Source organism: Phoca vitulina, unplaced genomic scaffold, assembly GCF_004348235.1.
Source record: "Phoca vitulina isolate PV1807 unplaced genomic scaffold, GSC_HSeal_1.0 scaffold78, whole genome shotgun sequence".
NCBI classification, from domain to species: Eukaryota; Metazoa; Chordata; class Mammalia; order Carnivora; family Phocidae; genus Phoca; species Phoca vitulina.
In genome coordinates, this window is record NW_022589781.1 from 598,624 (window position 1) to 622,961 (window position 24,338).

General features: G+C 47.3%; 1 protein-coding gene across 1 annotated transcript; it reads left to right on the plus strand.

Annotated features, from left to right (window-relative positions):
- Window positions 1-9,193: 9,193 nt before the first annotated feature.
- SDE2 (SDE2 telomere maintenance homolog) lies at window positions 9,194-23,469 on the plus strand. The gene is made up of 7 exons (XM_032393973.1): window positions 9,194-9,404; window positions 15,061-15,178; window positions 16,946-17,057; window positions 17,339-17,508; window positions 18,418-18,532; window positions 20,396-20,897; window positions 21,378-23,469. The coding sequence occupies exons 1-7, from the start codon at window positions 9,285-9,287 to the stop codon at window positions 21,597-21,599; spliced, it is 1,359 nt and encodes a 452-aa protein (XP_032249864.1). The 5' UTR covers window positions 9,194-9,284; the 3' UTR covers window positions 21,600-23,469.
- Window positions 23,470-24,338: the final 869 nt, after the last annotated feature.

Genomic DNA, 24,338 nt, shown 5'->3' on the forward strand with positions numbered 1-24,338 from the left:
CCCCCCCGCGCATCCCCCGCGCACCCCCCCGCGCATCCCCGTCCTTCTTCGCTGCCGCCTCTCCTACGGACCTGTAGGAGGCCGTGCATGTGTGTGCGCTTGCTATCACAGCCTGCGTTGGTCTGGGATGCTTTCCAATGACTTGTATTTGCTAGGGTTTTAGAGCGTCTGGAGAGTCGGCCCTTACTGTTCCTCTCAGTCGTCCCTCCGGCTGGTCCCTTGCCTCCCACCTGTCTTCACCTCTGTCTTCTGCACTTGGAGGTGAGAAAGGAACAGCCGTGGAACTGAACTGAGCGACGCGCTCAAACCGCATGTCTCCAGATCTTCCGTAGGAGCTGGGTGATACGACGCTCATCTTGACACAGCAAATTCCTCCGTGTTTATTGACTCTGCACATGGGCATGAAAAGGACGAGCGATGCCGTTGTGTTCCGTTATTCCGTCATCCTCCAAAAGGCAGAAAGAAGAAAGATTTAGCTCGCCAGCCCTGATCCTAAACACTAGAAAAAACACATGGTAAAGTAGATTTTGTTGGTACGTGAGAACAAAGTGTGTTTTTATGTATTAAAATGAACTGAACTCCTTAAATACCGGGAGGAATCGCCTTTATGATCAGTGTCTCTTTTTTTTAAAACCCCATTGGTTAATATCCAACATATAAAGAGCTCACACAACTCAATACCAAAACCCACAAATGATCCAGTTAAAAATGGGCGAAGGACCTGAAGAGACATTTTCCCAAAGAACATTTTCCAAAATACACGAAAAGGTATTCAACATCATTAGTAATCATGGAAATGCAAATCCAAATCACAATGAGATGTCGCCTCACACCCGTCAGAATGGCTAGGATCAAAAACACAAGAAACAACAGGTGTTGGCGAGGATTTGGAGAAAGGGGAACCCTTGTGCACTGTTGGTGGGAATGCAAGCTGGTGCGGCCACTCTGGAAAACAATATGGAGGGGCCTCAAGAAATTAAACCTAGAACTACCTTATGATCCAGCAATCCCATTTCTGGGAAAATATCTGAAGGAAACGAAAACACTATGTCGAAGAGATGTCTCCCTCCACTGCCCATGTTCATAGCTGCATTATTTGCAATAGCCAAGGCATGAAGCAACCTGTGTCTGCTGTGGGATGAACGGATAAAGAAGTTGTGGCTTATGTGTATATATAACGAAATATTACTCAGCCTTAAAAAAGAAGGAAATCCTGCCATTTGTGCCAACATGGATGGACCTTGAGGGCATTACGCTAAGTGACAGGAATCAGACTCCCTCGTGGGGTTTGGCCTCATCCAACACTGCATGATCTCACCCATATATGGGATCTAAAGAACAAAAAACAAGGGGCGCCTGGGTGGCTCAGTCGGGTAAGCGTCTGCCTCCAGCTCAGGTCGTGATCCCGGGGTCCTGGGATCAAGTCCCTGCATCAGGCTCCCTGCTCAGCAGGGTCTGCTTCTCCCTCTCTCTCTGCCCTTCCCCCTGCTCATGCTTTCTCTCTCTCTCTCTCTCTCAAAGAAATAAAAATTTCAAAACAAACAAACAAACAAATCCACAAAAAGCCAGAGTCATAAAAAAAGAGATCAGACTCGTGGTGGCCAGAGAAAGGGGGTGGGGAAGGCGGGGGAGTTGGAGGAAGGGGGTCAAACATTCAAACTTCCAGTTATAAGACGAATAAGCACACAGGATGTGAGGGACACACGGTAATTGCAGCTGATGCTGCCGTAAGGCATACAGGGAAGTTAAGAGATAGGTTCTAAGAGTTCTCATCACAAGGGAAAAGAACATTTCTTTTTTCTTTCTTTTTATTGATATGGGATGCTGGATGTTATCTAAACTTACTGTGGCAACCATTTCATGTGAGTCACATCATGCTGTACACCTTAAACTTCTATGGTTCTGTATGTCAGTTATATCATCAAAACTGGAGAGAAAAAGAAGAAACCCCAGAGTTAACCGTACGTCCATCTGAGCCTTTTCTGAATACCCAATCCAAGGGCATGCTGATGGGTGTAACTTGAAAAGAAGTTCCTTGGTCAAATAAGTTTGTGAAATATTAGATTAAGCAAAGATAACAGAATTTCTCGGGGCTTTTATGATGTGAATGAACTTTGTGAATCTTTTTTTTTAAGATTTATTTTTAAGATTTTATTTATTTGAGAGAGAGAGAGAATGAGAGAGAGCATATGAGAGGGGTTATGGTCAGAGGGAGAAGCAGACTCCTTGCCGAACAGGGAGCCCGATGCGGGACTCGATCCAGGGACTCCAGGATCATGACCTGAGCCGAAGGCAGTTGCTTAACCAACTGAGCCACCTAGGCACCCAAGATTTATTTATTTGAGAGAGAGAGACAGACAGAGAGAGAGGGCATGTGCAGTGGGGAGGGGAAGAGAGAGAGAAACTCAAAGTAGACTGCGCTGAGGGCGGAGCAGGGGCTCCATCTCACGATCCTGAGATCGTGACCCTGAGATCACGACCTGAGCCGAAACCAAGAGCCAGTTAACCAAGTGCGCCACCCAGGCGCCCCTGAACGTTGTGAAATGTCGTGAGACGACATATGGTATGGGAGTGTAGCCAAATTCGTTTGAAAAAGGAAGTCTTTTAGAATAGCGCGTTGTGGTGACCTAGCGTTTCATGGAACACACTTTGGGAAACATTGGTCTAATTTAATATTAATACCATCTGGAGAGCATATAGAACGAATTCCTTGCCTCTTTAAATCGCAGCAGCTAATGTGCATTACTTCCCTCCTTCTGCCAGTGTCCACAGTGATTACAGGATAGCATGCATGTTCCTTCAGATAGCCCAGACACAAGCCTTGTAGATTTCTAGGAAATATTCAAAGGAGATCCCTCTGCCAGTTTACAGAAAATGAAAGAATCCTTTTATCTTCTTATCCAGAGTGGTACAGATTTTCTTCCAAGGCTCTGGGTAATTGAACGAGAAGTTATATGTTGAAATCACTGTCATATGATGGTAACAGGGGGATATTGTTTATTCATACACAAAACAGTCTGTCTTACTCTCTATTTGGAAGACATTAAAGAACAAAAGGTATTTGGTGGGGGGCCTAAACCGCTAAGACTCTCAGGATCCGGTGCTTTGGGGAAACATGCTATTCTGGATAGCTGAGTTTTCCCAATCCTTAGGGTTTAACCCATGTGTTTGTGAATGTTCAAAATCCTACCCTTGTTGGTGGACTTCTAGGACGTGTATCATGCGGCCTTGCCATCTTAACTAGGGCACCCTGAACACAGCTGAGCTTTTCCTTCAGGATTCAGGATTCTTGGCATTTTCTCCCATGCTTTCACTCTGCTGTGATATAGGAATGCCTTTAGGGTCCACTGGGGTATGCCACGTTTCTTGACCAGATACCCAGAATCTGCCCAATGGCAGTGTCAATTTTGTTTTTGTCTTTTTATTTTTAATTTTTTTAATTTTTAATTTTTTTCTTTGTCTTTTTATAGCACTCTGGCCACCGTTTCTTCTCATCATTGCCTCCGTCCGGTCTCCTGCAGCGCCCCCCCCCCATTTTGCAATCTGCTCCTGTCTCCCCGTTTCATGTAATGGACTTCATATTAATTTGCTAACTTTTAGTAGGCTGTTAAGCAGACCACCACACTTCTAACAATCCTTTTAAAACAAGAAGAGCCTAGGGTTCTTTGAGCAAAATGCAGACTTTAGCTGTGTAGGGGCCTTTGGGTTATTTCTGTTTTATTTATTTTTTTAAGTAAACTCTACACCCAACGTGGGGCTCAAACTCATGACCCTGAGATCAAGAGTTGCATGCTCCACTGACTGAGCCAGCCAGGCGCCCTTGTTTTATTTTTTTTTAATGTGTTTTAGGGGCGCCTGGGTGGTTCAGTCAGTTGAGCATCCAACTCTTGATTTCAGCTCGGGTCATGATCTCAGGGTCCTGGGATTGAGCCCCATGTCGGGCTCCATGCTCAGTGTGGAGTCTGCTTGTCCCTCTCCCTCTGCTCCTCCCTGGCTCACTCTCTCTGTCTCTCTCCCTCTTAAATAAATAAATACTTTACAAAAATGTGCTTTAGGTAGGTGAGTGAGCCAGATGGCTGCGTTATTAAAATAAATTTAGTTAAGTTATTTAAACTGGAATCCTAAATCAGTTGCCTAATGACCGCTGGCCTTATGATTGATAAGGCACTAACACCATCTGTTCAAAAACTTCTCCACATATTTCACAAGCACAAACTTTGACCACATCTTACAATACAAAGGCAAATTCTAAGGACAATCCTAGCGTAGCTCTGTAACCATTCACAAGCGCTCGCCCAAAGCAGTCAGATGAGTTTCCCGAGTTCACACAATGAAACCTCCAGGGAGCAAGAAACATCTGACTTTTAATCAGTCTCTATTCATCAAATATTTTCTCTTTAGTTGCCAAAGTAAAATTAAACAGTGAAGGCTATTTCCTTATTAGAGATAACCCCAGTTAGTGGATGTGATGGTCGATTTTATATGTCAATTTGACTGGGCCATGAGGTGCCTGGATATTTGGTCAAACATTATTTTGGGTGTTCCTGTGAGAGTATTTCTGAATGAGGTTAACATTTGAGTCAGTAGATTAAGTAAAGCAGATTGCCCTCCCACATGTGGGTGGGCCTCATCCAATCAGTTGAAGGCCTGATTAGAGCAGAAAACCTGACCCACCTCCCAGGAAGGGAGGATTCCTTCTGCCTGACTGCCTTTGAATTGGGACATCAGCTTTGTCCTGCCTTCAGACTGGAACTGCACCATTGGCTTTCTTGGGGCTCCAGCTTACTGACTCGCTCTGCAGATCCTGGGACTTGTCAGCCTCCGTAATTGTGGGGGCAGAGGGTGAGCGGATTCTTTATAACACGAAAGAATTTCTTGAGCCACCGGGGTGCCTGGTGGCTCAGTTGGTTGAGCGTCCATCTCTTGATTTTGGCTCAGATCATCTCAGGGTTATGAGATCGAGCCCCACGTTGGGCTCTGCGCTCAGCACAGAGTGCTTGTCGCTCTCTCTCCCCCTCTGTCCTTCCCCCTGCTTGCTCGTTCAAGCTCTCTATGTCTCTAACTAAAATAAATAAATAAATAAAATCTTTAAAAAAAATTTAAAAACCTGCCTGCCTCGTTCTCATGCTTGGCAGATAATGCGTTTTTTTACAAATTGAAGGTTTGTAGTAACCCTGCATTAAGCAAGACTTTTGGTATCATCTTTCCAACATCATTTGCTCACTTCATGTCTCTGTGTCACATTTTAGTAATTCTCACAATATTTCAAGCTTTGTCATTATTATCATATTACTTTTATTATTATATTATTATTATTATTATTATTATTAAGTAGACTCCACACTAAGCGTGGAGCCCAGTGAAGGGCTTGAACTCATGACCCTGAGATCAAGACCTGAGCTGAGATTGAGAGTTGGATGCTTAAGTGACTGAACCACCCAGGCGCCCCACTTTGTCATTATTATTATATTTTTTATGGTGATCTGTGATCTTGGATGTTACTATTGCAATTGTTTTGGGGCACCAAAACAATGCTCATAGAGGACGGCAAACTTAATTGACAAATAATGTGTGCGTTCTGACTACAGATGGGGTGGAAATAGTAGGAGAACTAGAATCAGGAGTGGAGCCTGAGGATGGGACCGACGGGCTGCAATCTCATGATGAAACTTGATCCCAAGATGGAATGTATTCTGGTGAAGATGCCATGAAGATCGTTGAAATGACAACGAAGGATTTAGAATATTCCAGAAACTGAGTTGATAAGGCAGCAAGGTTTGAGAAGACTGACCCCAATTCTGGAAGAAGTTCAACTGACAGTATGAACATAACCTTTATATTCATTGGGAAACAAAAAAATTCCTTTGATTTGCTTTCTGGCAATATTGGCTTTATTGCGGCATTCTGGAACTGAGCCCACGATATCTCCGAGGTGTGCCTGTATCTCTCTCTCTCTCTCTCTGTCCACTCTATTGGCTCTGTTTCTCTAGAAAACCCTAATACAGTGAACATACTCTAATGTCAAATGACTAAAAAATATTCCTACAGACCTCTGACTTTCCCAGGCGGAAAATCCCCTTTTGAATGGCTTGGCCATGCAGAACTCATAAAGAAGTATGGATTTTTATTGACAAGAGGGAAATTGAATGTCAATGTTGAAAACATTCCAGCGCCGAAATACCACATGTAGGGAAGACGGATGCTCCACCAATTTTGCTTTATAATTCTGGCACGGTGAGTGGCATGACTGAAATTAACATTATCCCACGTAACAGCATTCTTCGATGGCGACCTGAGAATGACAACCGCCCAAGGTAAACAATACAACGCGCAAGGTACTATCGGGGCAACCAGGAGGGACAGCGTGTACTGATGTAAATCCGCCCGCATGAAGATCTTTCTTCTTGCTGACGCCTCCAAAGAGGTGGGCTTCTGAGGCACGCAGCACTGGCTGTGGGTCCAGCTGCTTCCCTCGTCCCCGCACTTCCACCCTACTCTTCGCTTCCGCCCTCTCAAGCTCCTTCCCAGCACCAGGGCTAAACACACGCTTCTTCCACCTCTCAACTCCACCTCGCCCTTGATGTGTCCCGGTTCCTTCTGTCCAATACAGGAAGGAGGGTGGAGCTGTGCCTTCTCCAGCAGCCACACGCCTCAGGTCCTTGCTTCAAGTTCCACCTCCCACACCGTCCACCACCCAGTGTGGACTACACGGCTCTTACCCAGAAGCTGTTTTTCCATCCTAGGAGCTGACCTCATTGTTCCTGGGGTTGGAACTATCTATAAGGCAACGCTTGCCAATTTAGGACTTTATAGCACTTCTGCGTTTGGGGCACGGGAGGAGCAGGGCTGTACCATTGTCTTTTGTCCTAAAGATGGCATTAACGACCTCCTGTCCCTGCCTCTGAGCGTGAAAGTGGCTGAAAGCACAGAAGTGTGACCTGCCTGTCGCACAGGGATATAGTCTGCAAATTCACTAGTTTGGGAACCTCGCTGTCATTTATAAAAACTGCCGGAGTAGACAGCCCTGCTTCCTGTTCTTGCAGACCAGCATGACGTTTTGGCTCAACTGAGCCCGTCATGGGTTGCCACACAAACATTGTCTGGAGATGTCATTTCCTGGCAGTGAACAATTATTCCACATGGCCTCAGGATGCTCTCGCAGTGTCTTCCCGGCATGGGAACCAGTCCTCAAAAAGCAAAGTAGAGCTAGCGTGATCTTTCGGAGGAGATGGGCGGGAACAAAGTGTGGGCTTATTGGAAAGGACAGCAAAGACGGTCCCAAGAGCGCGGCTACACTATTTTGCTGAAAGAGGAACTGGCCTCCACCCACTCACCACCTACTGGTCCCAACCCTAATGTACCTTCCTGTCCCTTCCCTGCCTACCACTCTGAGGTGGGGAAGGTGGCAGAAGCTGTCTCTCCTTTTCCATAACCACTGACCAGTCTGGCCACACAGCAGTGCCTACCGGACACCACTGTAGACTCTCAGCCACCCAGCTCATCAGCTCTATTTTTAAATTTTCCTCTACCCATGTGTTCTTGGCTATAGCCCTGACTTTAGGGTCCTCAGTTTCCGGACTATTTAAATGAATTTTAAAACCACCAATCCAAGTTGAAGTCTGCATTCTTAGGATAGAAAGTGCTATACTAGTGCAAAATAAATTTCTTCAGACGTACATTGGGAATAATTTGACTTACTACCTTAGTGATTCATCAAATAGCCAGTTAATATTTATTTGACTTCTACTTGGTGTACATCACGGTGCTATATGCTCAGTGTGAAGGTTTAGGAGCGGCTTATATATTGCTCAGTAAATATGTATCTTTGAAAAGGCAATCGTTAATAACAATAGTTATTTCATATTTGAAATGGCAATGCCTATTCAATACTTAGGATTTTTTCGACAATAGGATTTTAATGCAACAGGAGATAAAGGGTGAACAATTTCATTCAGACCTGGGGTTTCAGAAGGGGGAGATAGAATGCTAGTAATAAACGACGTGGACTTTCCTTACTGAAAAGGACGAATTAATCTTACACGTATAAATCACCGAGGCAAAAACGTTGTGTAAAGCTAAACTGCTCGTTTGTCTGGTTACTTGGGGGGAGAGGAAGACCCCCAGACCTTTGAAATAGCCATTTTTTTTTTTTTTTATATCCCAAGAAGGAAGAAATGGTGAATAAACAAAGAGGCTTGGGGCTTGGATCTCTGGAGGTAGCTTGTTCGGGGACACTGGGGACGGAGAGCGGGGAGGGGGGTATAGAGGGGCTCGAGCTGTCCAGGGTCCGGACTGCCTTTCCATACTTGGTGAGGCACCCCGGGACTCCGTGCAGCCACGGTCACCGCGAGAGCCACTCTGCAAAGCGCTGCTCTCCAGGCACCACGGCCTCAGCATTTGGGGTCGTTTTTCTTGCGCCAGAGGAAGCCCCACCGAGGCCCTTTCTTTCCCTGTTTCCCTACAGGGCGATTGATCTGATCACAGTCAGAATCCCTAACTTCACAGGCCGTGGCTTTCCAGTCGTGCTCCCGCCGCCACAGTGAAGCGATTTCGGAGCCTCCGTGGAGTTTCCTCGGCCAGGCGTCCTCACTGCGAGCGTGGGGGCTGCGGGCCGGCAGCCCGATGGCCCTGGGCCCCCCCCGCCCCCCGCGGGGCCCACTCGCGGCAAGCACCCTGCACCCGGCGCCAGGAGGAGGAAGGAAGAAGGGACCGCGCGCGGCCGGCAGAGACCGAGGGGCAGCCCCGCCGCCGCTCCCGGGCCCTGGGGTGGCGGGGGGGCGTCTCCGGGGCCGAGAAGGCCGCCCCCACCGCTTCCGGGACTGCAGCGCCTCTCCTCGCGCCCCCAGGGAGCGCGCCTCCTCCAGCCCCTGCTTCCCGCGACCCAAAAATAACCGTGCAGCGCCAGGGACGCGACCGGAGCCTGCGGGGCGGCGCCTCGCCAGCACCTTATCGCTCGCGGCCAGAACGCTCGAAATCCGACCCTGCGGCAGCCTTTTATACACACTCCCCCCGAGCCCCGCCCCAGCAGTGTCTCCTAGCAACGCCTCGCCCTCGCGCTCCGCCGCCTTATCGGCCTCCTCCAGGCCCTTCCTGTTCCCCTCCCCCGCTGGCGCGGCACGGCGCGGCGCGGCGCGGGGGCCCGGCTCACGTGACTGGCCCCGGGGGGGCGGGGCGAGCGGAGGGTGTGGGGGCGGGGCGCGGAAGGCCCCGTGACGCCATCAAGACGCGCTGGGCGAGGGGCGGTACCTTGTCCCCGGGACCAGGAGGTCCCGGAGCTAGCTGAAATGGCGGACGGCGCGCCGCTGGTGTGGGTTCGCTGCCCCGGCTTCGGTTGCGAGGCTGTGCGGTGTGCCTCGGCCCGGTGTTCCGTACGAGATGTGATCCACCGACACTGCCAAGATCGGGTGAGGCTCGCGCTTCCTGGAAGGAAGGGCAGCGAGGCGGACGGGGAGCAGGATTGGGTGGGGAGAGGGTGGGTCGGGGCGCATCCGTTCCTTGGGGTTTTCAGTTTTTGAGGCTGAGGGCTCCCCAGTTTTAAGGTGCTTCAGACTGATGCTGAGGCTTTGCTTTGCTTTTGTTTTGGGGTGGCGGTGGTTTCGTGTCCCTACAGGAGGGGGAACAACCCTTCAGCTCACAGGCGCTTAGTCCCGCCCTCGGTGTGGACGAACAGAAACCCTTGGCGTTGTTTCTTCGTGTGCAAATGAGGCATTTGGCGCAGATGGCTTTTAGGGCGCATTTCCTTCCGTTTCCGTTGCATTCATCCTGTGCTTCTATGATGTGCGTGTTGTCCACTGCACAGCCCTGTTGGCTCCAACGTAGAGGAGTATTTTCATGTCCAGACCGAGGCCAGAGGGTGGTTGGGAGGGCAGTGGGTTCATCTGGTCTCTGGTCGGGGCCGAGCACTCACACACGTGTCCCACACGAGGGCGTGGGTTCTCGGGGTCTGTCGTTTAGATGTTTTCACTGATCCTCTGATGGTCGCATTTGCCCGTGCATATTTTTGAAAAACTGTCACGGACTTCTAAAGTTACATGTGTAATTTACGGAATTGTCAAGCCAGTGAGCTTCTCCCAGCAGTGAGACATTAAACCTGTTCAGTTACCTAAAGAATTTGGTGATCCATCGGGCTCCCTGCTGAGCAGGGAGTCTGCTTCTCCCTCTGACCCTGCCCCCTCTCATGTGCTCTCTCTCTCTCTCTCTCGTTCTCTCTCTCAAATTAATAAATAAAATCTTAAAAAAAAAAAAAAAGAATTTGGTGATCTCCCCAAATCTAATTTTAATTTTGGCCCTTGATCTAGTATGTTTTTCTTTATAACCTCACTTCATCCTTATTTCCCTAGTCTGTTTCTTCTGCTTGTTATTTATTGGCTTCACACATTTTAACACTGCAGTGGAAACCGAATCTTTATTTGGACGAGTTCCATGAAAAAGCAACGTGTCTTTGCAAATAATGTGGTTTTTCAGCCTCCCCATTTGTCTTTCTACGCTGCAGTCCAGTCTAGAAAGTGTCAGAACTGTTTTTGACCATCTGGGTGGGGAAATATCTTACAAAATAGATGGATTTTAATGTGTCTGAAAATAACTCTTATCTCTTGACAGTTGATCCAAAATGACCAGAAAAAATAGGATTTTAATTATGAGAGTATTGGAAAAAATAATTTTAAATAGGAAGGAAGAAATATAAATGGATGGTTCTGTCAGGTGCTCAAGAAATAGGACCATAACATTTGTGAACAGAAACAAGAAACTTATAAAAGGGCATTTGATGAGATACTGGAAGAAATTAAAATAGCTCAAGTTCACATCTGTGCGTTCTGAAACAAAATTATTCTGACACAGGATGAGGGCAGTGTTGGAGTCCACAGAAAAAGTAAAAATCTGCCCTGCTGTTCTTCAGGCTAGGATAACAGACACAGATAAAGCCAGCTGCAAAGTTAATAGGAAACGGTATTTCTCCCGAGGACATGGTGCAGTTGTAAAATGTCATAATGACTCCCTTGGAAGTCTGCTGCTTTCTGATTCACTAAGAAACCTTGATCTGGAAAATTATAGACTACAAGACACTTTGCTGTTTGAAATTTTATCAGTGAGAATGAAGCATCCCACTCTTGCCTTGAGACTCTGAGTCACTTTGATATAGAGAAAGCACTCTAAATTTCCAGCCCAGGTGCAGAGCTTCAGATTAGGAGTTTCTGACCACAACATTCCGTATTTATCTTAACTTTGTCGTTTCCAAGGAAACAGGAGTCTGGATCCAGTCTACTTCACAGTCTTGACTTGATGTTGCCCCTTTTTACACACAGCTCTGCTTTGTTTTGAGCCTCTCAAAACACTTTCATTTAAATTTCACCTAAACTCCACCCTTGCCCCAAATCCTATAATAATTGTTTTTTGTTGGTTGTGAGACACCCAAGGATTCCTCTTGTGTGCAGCCCCCACCCCTTGTGGCAGTGAGTCAATGAATTTGACTTTGGTGAACTACACATTTGTCTCTGGTGGCCTTAGGCTGATTGGGCTAAAATGAACACTACTTTGTGCTTGAAATACTATATAAAACGCAAATGGTCAAAGACCCTTAAATTGATTCTAAATTTCCTTTATCCTTTTTTCCTACTAGTGATTATTGATAACAATCTTTTTTTTTTTTTTTAAAGATTTTATTTATTTATTTGAGAGAGTGAGAGAGAGCGAGCACAAGAGTGGGGAGCGGGAGAGGGAGAAGCAGACTCCCTGCTGAGCAGGTAGCCCGATGCAGGACTTGATCCCGGGACTCCAGGATCATGACCTGAGCCGAAGGCAGTCGCTTAACCAACTGAGCCACCCAGGCGCCCTTATTGATAACAATCTTAAGTAGAAAATGCAATTTTGTTGATCAGTTGTTTTGTTTAACAAGCAATTCTGTTTGGAAACAAAGTACGGTGTATATAATAATCTTTCTGCCTTCACATTAATGTCTTTTAAGGTTGTTTAGATTTTTAGAAATACATACCCACTGGACACAGAAAATATTAAGAGAAGCTAAAGTAGCTTTTCATTCATAAACGTAAAAAACCACGAGGTACATTACATACCGCATTTAATCTGTACAACTCTTAAAAGTGGACAGTATTTTACAGACAGGAATAGTCCTTCCTGTTAGTCACATGCCTGCGTGTAGTCTGAGCTCCTTTGCTCCTCTCTTCTGCTAGCGCATTTGCCTGGGAAAACGCCAGTTACCTTAAATCCATCGATTCTGCCTGCTATCTGGGCAGTGACACAAATCAGTCTTACCGTAAATGCACAAACACGGACGACCTTCGTGATGCGTTGCACTTCTGCTGTATATCCCCAGGCCAGAGTGGGCTTCCGCTGGGGTGGAGGACTGCGGAGATACTGATCCCTGCAGCCCTCTGGCAGTGGGGCAGAATCTGGGGGTGCCTCAGGAGCTTTGCTCATTTCCCCGTGTCCCCCGGATGTGTTTTCTGTACACCGTGGTGTGAAAAGGCTTGGGAAGCAGTGCCGAGTTCATCGCTCTCACTCTTCTGCGTGGCTCTCCGACCTCCTCTCTTTTTTTTTTTTTTAATTTTTTTTTTTTTTTTAAAGATTTTTTATTTATTTATCTGAGAGAGAGAATGGGAGACAGAGAGCATGAGAGGGGGAGGATCAGAGGGAGAAGCAGACTCCCCGCTGAGCAGGGAGTCCGATGCGGGACTCGATCCCGGGACTCCAGGATCATGACCTGAGCCGAAGGCAGTTGCTTAACCAACTGAGCCACCCAGGCGCCCCATGACCTCCTCTCTTTAATAAAATCTCCAGTACTTCTCCCATCTCGAGGCCCATACTTTGTTTTCAATGAGAAAATACAGGCAGTCAGGAGAGACCTTCCTCATCCTCATTCCAGTGCCCCTACCTCGTTGCCATACATTCTGCCTTCCCTTCTTCCGTTACTGTGAATGACTACCTCCTGCCACGCGTGCCATACCCGATGGTCGGTTTCCAGTCCTCCTGTCTCTGGGCCTGTCGGCATCTGTGGGCACACTCCAACATTCGCTCCTTGGCACACTTTGCTCGCTTGTCCGCACGTCCATCTCACTAGCCTCCCTTCCACTTCCTCTTGCTGCTGCCTCCTTGTCTCCCTGATGTCTGAACCTTGGGGCAGCGGCGACTGGGTCTTCTGATCTTTGTTCCGGAGCCTCCTCCCTCCTGCGGGACACTCCATCCATGCTCAGGGCGGTGAGTACCACTGGCATGCTGACGTCTTCCAGATGGAAATTTCCAGCCCAGACCTTGTCTCCAGACTGCAGACTTGTGTCCGCACCAGGTTCCTCAGCATCTGCATGTGGCTGTAAGACCTTTCAAACCAACATATCAAAAATGAGACTGGAGGGGCGCCTGGGTGGCTCAGTTGGTTAAGTGACTGCCTTCGGCTCAGGTCATGATCCTGGAGTCCTGGGATCGAGTCCCACATCAGGCTCCTTGCTTAGCAGGGAGTCTGCTTCTCCCTCTGAGCCTCCCCCCTCTTGTGCTCTCTCTCTCTCTCATTCTCTCAAATAAATAAAATCTTTAAAAAAAAAAAATGAGACTGGAACTCTCCCCCAAACGTGCTTCTCACTCTTAACAAATGGCAACTCAGTTTCCTGTTAGTCAAGCCAAATGTTTGGACTCCTCTCTCATTGCTCTGTGGCTCTCACTGCCCACCTCCAGAACCTTAGGGGACCCCCCACCCCCGTTTCTCATCCCCTTCTGTCACTACCCCTGAGACAAATGGCCTTCATTGCTCACCTAGCTGATGTCACTGATGTCTCTGCTTCTCTAGTCTTATTTCCAGTTTAACAACTAGAGCGATCCTTTAAGAATATAACTCCACTTTCAATCTGTTCCACACCCTGCAGTGGCTTTATTCGGAGTGAAACCCAAAGTTCTTACAGGGGCTTTTAAAGGCCTTCCCATTTCCCTTTGGCAGACGTCTTTCAGCCACGTTGGCCATGTTGCTGTTCCACGAATACTCTGGGCTTATTCCTGCTGCCCCTCTTTACCTCTGGAATGCTCTTCCCCCAGATAGCCACGTGGCTTGTTCTCTCCCTTTCCTTCATTCTCTGCTAAAATGACACTTGATCAGAGAGGCTTTTCTTGACTAACTGTATATGTTAGATAGATGACCGGCACAGCCATCCACACACGCTATCCCCTTCAGCCTGCCTATCACCATGGCCATCGGATAGCATTCATCTGGTCGTTCTCTGTCTTTCCCCGCTAGGAAAAAGGCAGGGTCTGTACTTGCTGTATTATTCACTACAGTATCCCAACATGTGAAAGTACCTGGCAAATAGGGACTTGATTAATATATATTGAATGAACAGGTGGGTCCCATTGAAATGGCCGTGGGATGTGGTCCGGAACGAACATTTATTGTGTCCACTTCGGGAAGATACCAGTTGGGCGTTTTTCCTTTCTGTTGGTGTGTGAGTCTTCTTTCATATGTTCTATTCATCACTTGCTCTGAGAATGTTTGAAATCTACAGAGTGGGTGTGGGGGTACTTGGGGCTTCCGCTGTAACTCGGGGACATGGGCAGAAAAGACCAGCTGGCCCTCCACCTGCTACAGCTGATGTAGGTGTAGGCAGCCCATACTGTCGTCTCCTTCCCTCCTCCTGCTTGTCCTTATCTACACTTTTCAGATGTGTATTGTCACTTTTAAACTTGTGCAACTTGATATTACTGGTTTAAAAAAAAGTCAAGAGAAAAAGGGCCTTGCAGAGTTACTGGGTCTGAGCCTCATGTAGTTTTCCACCTTGACTCTGATTTCCTATCAGAGAAGAAGAGAACGGTTCTTATCTTCACCCGAAAGAGGACAAGTTCTTGTGCATATCATGATGAGGTGTTAGGAAAAAGTCATACCCTGAATAAGTCCTAGGAAGTGACTTTTTTTCTTTGGATTTTCAGTCCAACAAATACTAATGGAATACATGCTATGTGCTTATAACCGGAGTAATAAAAACATAATGGGCTAGGCCCCTTCCTGCAGGAGACTTTTAAAAACCCCATTTAAACCTCATTTAAAAACCCCAAACCTGTCTCTAGGATGTTCCAGTGGAATGCTTCTTTGTGAAGTGCAATGGATCCCTCGTGGACACCAGTGACGGAGTGCGGCATGGGGCCGTGTATAGTTTGGAACCCAGGCTCCGAGGTGGAAAAGGAGGTAGGACCTGCATGTTGGCTACCTCTGTGTGTCACAGCCGCAGTCTCTAGCCCTGGGCAGGCCTCTGGGGTGTGCAGGTCTCATTCTGCCATATGAAATCCTTTATTCACTTTCCTAGTTTTGAGTATTTTTTCTTTTATTCTTTCTGAGGAATATATTGTCTGATTATAATTTCTTTTTTTTTTTTTTTAAGATTTTATTTATTTATTTATTTGACAGAGAGACAGCGAGAGAGGGAACACAGGCAGGGGGAGTGGGAGAGGGAGAAGCAGGCCTCCTGCCAAGCAGGGAGCCTGATGTGGGGCTCCATCCCAGGACCCCAGGATTATGACCTGAGCTGAAGGCAGACGCCCAACAACTGAGCCACCCAGGCGCCCCCCGAATATAATTTCTACCCTTGCCAGCAGGATAGCTCTTAGGCGATTAGGTTCTAAAACTTTGGGGAAATTGGATGAAGAGAGAGGATCATTATAGTTAAATCTTCTTCTGCTTTTTAGCAAGATTTTGTCAGGTCATTGTAGTTCCAAGGGAGGACTAAAGTCAGCCTGTGGAATATAGCCATTTACAGATTGGGGTAGATTGAGGTCATTGTTGTATGAACATATCTAAGAATAGAGAAGAGAAACTAAAAGCAAAAATGGAATATGGGCAGTTCTGGGTATTTCTCCTGATGCGCTAACATGTCATCCTGAAGCTTTCTCAAAATCCGCAGTGATTTGGTTTGGTTTTTAGAGAGCTGGCTGGCATCTCATTATAATCATCCTGCTGTTTGAAATTGTGTCAATAAGAATGAAGTTTATCATATCAACCAGGGACAACTTAAAATTGCTTTTCCTTTGAAATTCACTGCAAAAGGTCACCATAGCATTTTTTAAGTTATTAATCTGGAAACCTTGGGATCTGTGGCACTGGGTAAAGCCCTCTAAAATACACCAGTGGGGGCGCCTGGGTGGCTCAGTTGAATAAGCGTCTGCCTTTGGCTCAGGTCATGATCCTGGGGTCCTGGGATCGAACCACATTGAGCTCCCTGCCCAGTTGGGAGTCTGCTCTTCCCTCCCTTTCTGCACCCCCCAACCCCCTTCGTGCTCTCTCTCACTCGCACTCTATCAAATAAATTAAAATCTTAAAAAAAATATCCCAGTGGTGCAGATACAGTATTTCAGAAATATAAGAGGAAGGGCGAGAGGCACAAGGTTGAATGAGGTTTATCAATATTTTTACCTTCGATGTCTGGGCTGAATCTTGATGTCCCTTTCTTTAAAAAAAAAAAAAAAAAAAAAAGATTTTTTTTTTTTTTTAAAGATTGATTTATTTATTTTAGAGAGAGAGAGTGTGAGCACGGGAGGGGCAGAGGGAGAAAGAAAGAGAAACTTCAGCAGACTCCTCACTGAGCTTGGAGCCCGATGTGGGGGCGTGATCTCATGACCCTGAGCCAAAACTAAGAGTCAGATGCTTAACCGACTGAGCCACTCAGGTGCCCCAAAGAGATCACTTTTAATCTTGTGATATAATAGCAAGTTCACAAATTGGCATTTATCCGTCCTGGAACCCTTTCTTTTTTTTAAGATTTTATTTATTTATTTGATAGAGACACAGCGAGAGAGGGAACACAAGCAGGGGGTAGTGGGAGAGGGAGAAGATGTGGGTCTCGATCCCTGGACCCTGGGACCACGACCCAAGCCGAAGGCAGACGCTTCACCGACTGAGCCACCCAGGCACCCCCCTGGAACGCTTTTTAACCTGCTTTCTCCAAATATATTTGCGCAGGGTTTGGATCTATGCTCCGAGCGCTTGGTGCTCAGATTGAGAAGACAACCAATCGAGAAGCTTGCCGGGACCTCAGTGGAAGGAGGCTACGAGATGTCAACCATGAGAAAGCGTAAGCTGCCCGCTGTGTTAATTTCTTTGACGATAGCAACGCATGTTCCTGGCGGTGGTGGTCCACGTGCCGTGCATGTCGAACTGTAGCCTTGGGAGACGAGTGCTCTCACTCCTTCTGGCCGTAGCTCTTTCCATCGTTTAATAATTCCCGTCGGGCTTGAGGGGGTCCTCCCAGCAGGCCCGGGACAGTGTGGGTTCGTCGGGGGTGGGGGCTCGTCACGTATCAGCAGGCGTGTGCGTGATCTGTCTGGTCATCGCCGTGTCTCCCGCCCGCCCCAGAATGGCCGAGTGGGTGAGACAGCAGGCCGAGCGGGAGGCCGGGAAGGAGCAGAAGCGCCTGGAGCGGCTGCAGCGGAAGCTCGCGGAGCCCCGGCACTGCTTCGCCAGCCCTGTGTACCAGCAGCAGTGCCATGACATGGCCGAGCGCCTGGAGGACTCCGTGCTCAGAGGTGAGCATGGGGGCGCCTCGCGGAAGCTGCACTGTCGCTCTGGAGTCTTCGTGGGTCACAGACTGAGAATCGGGAAAGCTGTGGGACCCCTCCCCTCTGTAATACCCAGAACGGGGGTGCCTGGGGGGCTCCGTCGGTTCGGCGTCCAACTCTGGATTTCGGCCCACGTCGTGATCTTGGGGTCGTGGGATTGGGCTCCGTGCTCGGCGGGGAGTCGGCCTGACCCTCTCCCTCTGCGCCCTGCGTGCACATGCACTCTTTCTTAAATAAGTAAAATCTTTCAAAGTAATAATAGCAATAAACAGTATGCCTTATACCCCAGAAAAAAAAGAGCACACACACAATATGTGATGTACTTGACTCTTGAATTCTGGGGGCCCATGGGCCCCAGGTAAGAACATTTGTGCTTCGTGGGGGATACACCAAGTCCTCAGGAGGTGTTGACCTTGTTTGCTTGCTTCTAGTTTTAGGTCCAGGGTTTTTTTTTTTTTTAATGGTTTTTAATGAGAATGATTAGCTTTTTTTTTTTTTTTTAGCATCTAAAGCATTATGCTAGGGTTCTTGTGGGTTCCACTGAATACAAAGGAATCTTTTCAATCAAAAGGTTATCACGTAACACTGTACAAGCAGTGAGTAGCAGGGGATGGACCGTCAGGTCTGGGGAGGCCGGGATGCACCCGTCAGGCTCAGGACTACAGATGGGCCTTTGGTTCCAGAGCCCGAATGCTCAGTACTTTGAACCTGTGTAAACTTGAGTCCAGTCCATTTTAGCCGTATTAAATTTTGGAACGTTAACAAACTCGAGCTTTAGACTGCAATGTGGCTGTGTTTGCTGTCCATGCTGTTGGTAACGTCTCCAGTTATACTCACTTCTGATAACGTAACAGAGTTGGGAACATTTCCGGTTAGGTATGCAGGCTGCCTCCAGCAAGATGGTTTCGGCCGAAATCAGTGAGAGTCGGAAAAGACCCCACCAGTCAAAAACGGACCGAGGAGCCAGTGCAGGGAAAAGGAAGTGCTTTTGGTAAGTGCGCTTCATCGTCCTCCCAGGGAGGTCTGTGCAGCCTGACGACATTTCCTTTTGCCTGTCTGGCGTAAACACTTTTTAAAGTAAGGTTTGGTGGGAGCACGGACGTTTCCAGAGTGCTTCAGTCCTCAGGTGTCCACGGCCGTCACATGGTGCATGCTCCTCGTGGTTTCTGCCCTGCGTGCCGGCAACGGAAGCGAAGGGACGGCTTTTCCTTAGTGAAAGATCAAGTAGGAATCCCTTTATACTCGAATGGTGCTGAAAGAGTTAACTTTCAGAAATTCTAGCTGGAAGCCACGGCTGTACTTTCCAAATTGTTCTGTTTTCTCTGTGGGTTTTCAGTCGTTACTGAGGTCTTGTGGCCACCGCCAGAGCTCGCTTGGCCCACTTTTGTACTTGCAGCTGAAAAGCACGACAGCGCCTTGTCTTGTCCATGCTGCTGCTTGGCGCTCCCCCTGCCCACTCAGTCCGCTGGCCACTAGCTCACTTCCCTTGGGCCAAGTTCTAGAAAATGATGTCCAGACGCATCTTGCTTCCTTGCTGGCCTCTGCTTTGGGGCTAGAAAGATAATTGTTAATGAAAGATCGTGTAACTGTGCAAGTCCAGCGGAGAATCTTGGGTGTTCTTTGTGAAATAGGAATTGAGTGTTTTTGAGAGTAAAGGTAGCGGGATTGTGCTTGGGGGGGGGGGGGCGTTGAATCAGGTTTATTGGGATGCAATTTATATGCACTAAAATTCATACTTGTTGGGGTCCCTGGGTGGCTCAGTCGTTAAGTGTCCGCCTTCGGCTCAGGTCGTGATCCTGGGGTCCTGGGATCCAGCCCCGCGTTGGGCTCCCTGCTCAGCGGGGAGCCTGCTTTTCCCTCTCGCTCTCCCTTTGCCTGCTGCTCTGCTTACTTGTGCTCTCTCTCTAGCTCTCTGTCAAATAAATAGTCTTTAAAGAGAATTCATACTTGTTTATTGACTAGATCTATGAGTTTTGAGGAATACAGTCATGTAACCAAGATTTGGACTATTTCCATTTCCCTAAAAATTGCCCATGTGCTTCTTTGTGGTTAATTCCCGTCCCCCTGCCCCCTACCCCCGGCAAGCGCTGGTGCTGGTGTGGTGTTTGTTCCGATGGTTCTGTCTTTTCCAGAATGTCCTGCAGCCCTCTGTGTCTGGAGTCTCTCACTTAGCACAATGCTTTTAAAATCCATGGCTGGTATTACATGTACCAGTGGCTTGTCCTTTTTGTTGCCAAGTATCATTGCATCTGTTTTTACCGTTCTGTTGAGAGTTTGGGTAGTTTTCAGTTTGGGGCGATTATGAATAAAAATAGGATTTTCTTTTAACTGTTCTTGTTATTTTATGTACATTTGTAACCGTTGAGACTTGAACAAGATAGGAAAAAAAGCTTTAGGTAAAATCAATTTTGTTTTAAGAGATTCACAACTATTTAGAGGCACCTGGGTGGCTCAGTGGGTTAAACATCTGCCTTCAGCTCAGGTCATGATCTCAGGGTCCTGGGATCGAGTCCCGTGTCGGGCTCCCTGCTCAGCGGGGAGTCTGCTTCTCCCTCTGCCCCTCCCTCTGCTTGTGCTCTCTCTCAAATAAGTAAATAAATTCTTAAAAGCAAAAAAGAGAGATTCACAACTGTAAAGAAGATTCCCTCTGGAATTTTGGGGTGGTTGGTTTCAAGCTCACTGAATTTTTTCCCTCCGTTTATACTTCTGAGTATCTTTCTCTGAAACTTAGCTACTGTCCATCTCAAGCGAGCAGATCCTTTGATCCTGACAGAGGCTGTTCCCTGGACAAATGGTAACTCTGTCCAGCAGAGAAGCCGTGCGTGGTGTTAAGCCTTTCCGTTGCTCCCGGCAGGTTGGGCATGGAAGGACTGGAGACAGCGGAGGAGTCCAGCTCGGAGACCTCAGATGATGACTGGGAAGAAGCTCCTAGTACTTCAGGAATGAGCTCGCATGCTGCAGACAATGGCCTCGATGGTGTGGAGCCAGCAGCTGGGTGTCCCTGCCACTGCCCGGGGGCGGCCGTGGCCAGTGCAGCCTCTCAGTCCCTGGAGCCACTGCTGGCCCCAGGGCCGGGCTCGGTGTGTGCTGTCTCCGCAGACGTGTGTGCCGAGTCGGGGCAGATCTCTGCTCAGTGCCGTGTGGACAGGACAGTGGCCACGGAAACAGAGAACGGCCAGGAGGAGGAGGGAGGGGCAGAGGGCGAAGAGCCCACAGAAGAGGAGGCTGCGGGGATGGGACCGGCCCAGGAGCCCGAGGCGGAGGCCGATGGGGACAGAGCTGCCGAGGCCACGCCTGGAGAGGCTGGGGGGAGCGCGCCCGCCACCAGACTGGAGGGAAGCCCATCAGGAAACACAGTGAGTAGTTTGGGGTCCACACTCAGAGCCAGGGCAGCTTGATGGCCACAGTTCCTCAGTAAGTCCTCAACATGAAACATGCTTTTCGCCATCGGCTGCTGAGTGCGAAGCTTTGTTTCGTAACCAGAAGTACAGATGAGGGCAAAGCTTGCCTCGGCCCCCCAAAAAGTCCTTCGGTTTTTCCCTTTTAAATTCTGGAATGGGTATCGTTTTGCCACCAGGGGGCGTCCTTGGTTCCATAGTTTATCTGTTCTAAGCTGCAGGTTGATCACATTTGAATGCCTGAATTGGGGTGGATGTCCCACATGAGCGCTTAACGGGTGTGGTTCACCCGCCGAGCAGGGAGCCCGACACGGGGCTCGATCCCAGGACCCCAGGATCATGACCCGAGCAGAAGGCAGACGCTCACCGACTGAGTCCCCCAGGCGCCCCTCATGATTGGGAGGAGTCTGTTTTTAATATTTTCCTTTTCCCCCTCAGGATACTGGTCAGCAAACTCTGGATTTGCTGGCTTTCAGCTCCGTGGCAGAACTGGAGGCGCTGGGTCTGGACAGGCTCAAGTGTGAACTCACGGCCCTGGGACTGAAATGTGGGGGCACCCTGCAGGAGCGCGCGGCCAGGCTCTTCTCCATCAGGGGCCTGGCGAGGGACCACATCGACCCGGCTCTGTTTGCCAAGCCTTTGAAGGGGAAGAAGAAATGAATGTCTTCGGAGCTGCTTTCCTAGTTCTTCACAGTCTGGTGTTTGTAACCTGCAGAATGTTGATTCCTGGCCGTTATTCCTGTTCAGTAGTAAAGCTGACTTTTTAATAACCCAGTTCTGACCCTCCTCTTTTCTCGTTATTGTATTTATAGAATTAATGTGTGAAATCATCTGGGCCTGCAGTGGGATGTGGGATGGTTTTTTAGAACAGATTTAATTTAATAAATACAGGGCTATTCAGATTTTTGGTTTCATCTTGTGTCATTTAGGTAAGTTACACAGTTGACCCTTGAACATCACAGGTCAGGAAAGCACGGATCCACTTATACATGGATTTTTTTCTATCAGTACAGTACAGTACTGTCAATATATTTTCTCTCATGATTTTAATAACGTTTTCCCTAGCTTCATTGTAAGAACACAATATATAATCCATATCACATACAGAATACGTGATGTTCATAGGAGTCCCTCCTTATTCTTTTAATATCTTGTAGGAGCCGTGGTGGTAACTGCTTTTTCATCCTGGGACTGGTGGTTTCTGTTTGCTACTTTCCCCAGTCAGTCTCACGAGGGCTTTGTCAGTTTTGTTGAGATGATTTTCAAAGAACCAGCTTCTGGCTTTGTTAATTTTTCTCAACTTTTTCAGTTTCATTGATTTCTGCTCTTTATCGTTAACTTTCTTCTACTTAGTGTGGATTTACTTTGCTCTTTTTTCTTTAGCTCAAGATAGGTCATAGATCATGATTTTAGACTTTTCTAGTAGAAGTGTTTAAAGTTACACGTTTTTCTTTAAGCACTACTTAGGCTTCATCTCAGAATTTTTAATATGTTATATTTTCGTTATCATTCAGTTGTAAATATTTTCTAATTTCCTTGTGAATTCTTTGACCCATGGGTTGATTATCTAGAAGCATATGGCCTAATTAGCAGATGTCTGTTTTGTTTCCTAAATATCTTATTGGTACTGATTTGTACTTTAATTTCATCAAGGTTAGAGAATGTGTTTATGATTTCAGTCTTCTTAGTTTTATTGAGACTCCTAACATGACCCAGTATATGTATGGTCTGTCTTGGTGAAGTTCCACGTTCACTTGAAAAGAATATGTACTCCAAAATGTTGGGTGAATTTGTTCTCTAAAACCAGTTAGGTTACATAATTAATACTATTGTTGTTCACATCTTCCGTGTCTTTACTGATTTTTTGTGTCTTATCAGGTGTTGCAAGGTGTTAAAATCTTCTGTTTGTGCAATTGTCTGTTTCTTTGATCAGTTTTGCTTCATAGTTTGAGGGCCTGTTATTAGGTTATGTTATGTCCTCCTAATGAATTGACCATTTGATTGTTACGAAATTCCCCTCTTTCTCTCTCCTGATAGCTTTTATGTCCAATTCTGTTGTATCTGAAGTGAGTTAGAGCTTCTCCAGTCTTCTAAGATGTACCGTGTGCATGATACACCACTTTCTGCCTCTCTCTGTCTTTCTACTTAAAGTGAGTGGCATTCTTATACACAGCACATATTGGATCTTTACACTTCTCTCTGTTCTGGACAGACTCCAGCTTTTAATTCGTGTTTATTAACATAAGCTGTGATTACTGGTAGAGTCAGATTTAGGGTTATCATTTTATTGTGTTTGCTTGGATTAGTTGTTTATGTTAGAGTTACATTTTAATTGATTGGCTTTTTAGCTCTCCTGTCTGCATAATTTTTTAGTGGATGTTCTAGGAGTTATGACATCTGTTTTTCAGTCTGCCTAGAGTTCATGTACCACTTCACATAAAATGTAGCCGTCTTGCAGCTGCATGGGTCCACTTACCATCCCTGTCCTTGATGGTCTTGTTTTCATACATCTGTATTAAACCGTATTCCTTATCAGCCCTGTAACATGTTGCAATTTCTACTTTAGTCATGTATTTTATTTTATTTTTTAAAAGAGTATTTATTTATTTGTCAGAGAAAGAGCGCATGCACAAGCAGGGGGAGCGGCAGAGGGAGAAGCAGACTCCCTGCTGAGCAAGGAGCCCGATGCGGGGCTCGATCCCAGGACCCTGGGATCATGACCTGAGCCGAAGGCAGATGCTTCACTGACTGAGCCAGCCAAGGGTCCCAAACCTATATTTTAAAGAAATTAAGAGGAAGAGGGTTTCCTGGGTGCCTCTGTTAGTTGGGCGTCTGATTCTTGGTTTCTGCTCAGGTCGCAATCTCAGGGTCATGAGATCGAGCCCTGAGTCAGGCTCCACTCTCAGAGGGAGTCTGCCTGGGATTCTTTCTCCCTCTCCCTCTGGCCCTACCCTCCCCACAAAATAAATAAATCTTAAGAGAAAGAAATAAGTTGGGACGCCTGGCAGTAGGTTAAGCATCTGCCTTCAGCTCAGGTCGTGATCCCAGGGTCCTGGGATGGAGCCCCACATCGGGCTCCCTGCTCCACGGGAAGCCTGCTTCCCCCTCCCACTCCCCCTGCTCGTGTTCCCTCTCTCGCTGTGTGTCTCTCTGTCAAATAAAATCTTTAAAAAAAAAGAGAAAGGAATAGGTGAAATTAATTTTGATTAATAAAATTAACATTTATCCCAATATATTCAAAGTCTCATTTCAACATGTAAACAATATGAGAATTTGTTGTTTTTTGTGCCGAGTCTTTGAAATCCGGTGTATGCTTTAGACTCACAACACTTCAGTCTGGACCAGCCACCTCTCATGCTAGATTGGACTTCGGGGCACTAGTGCATGGTCGGGAAGGCG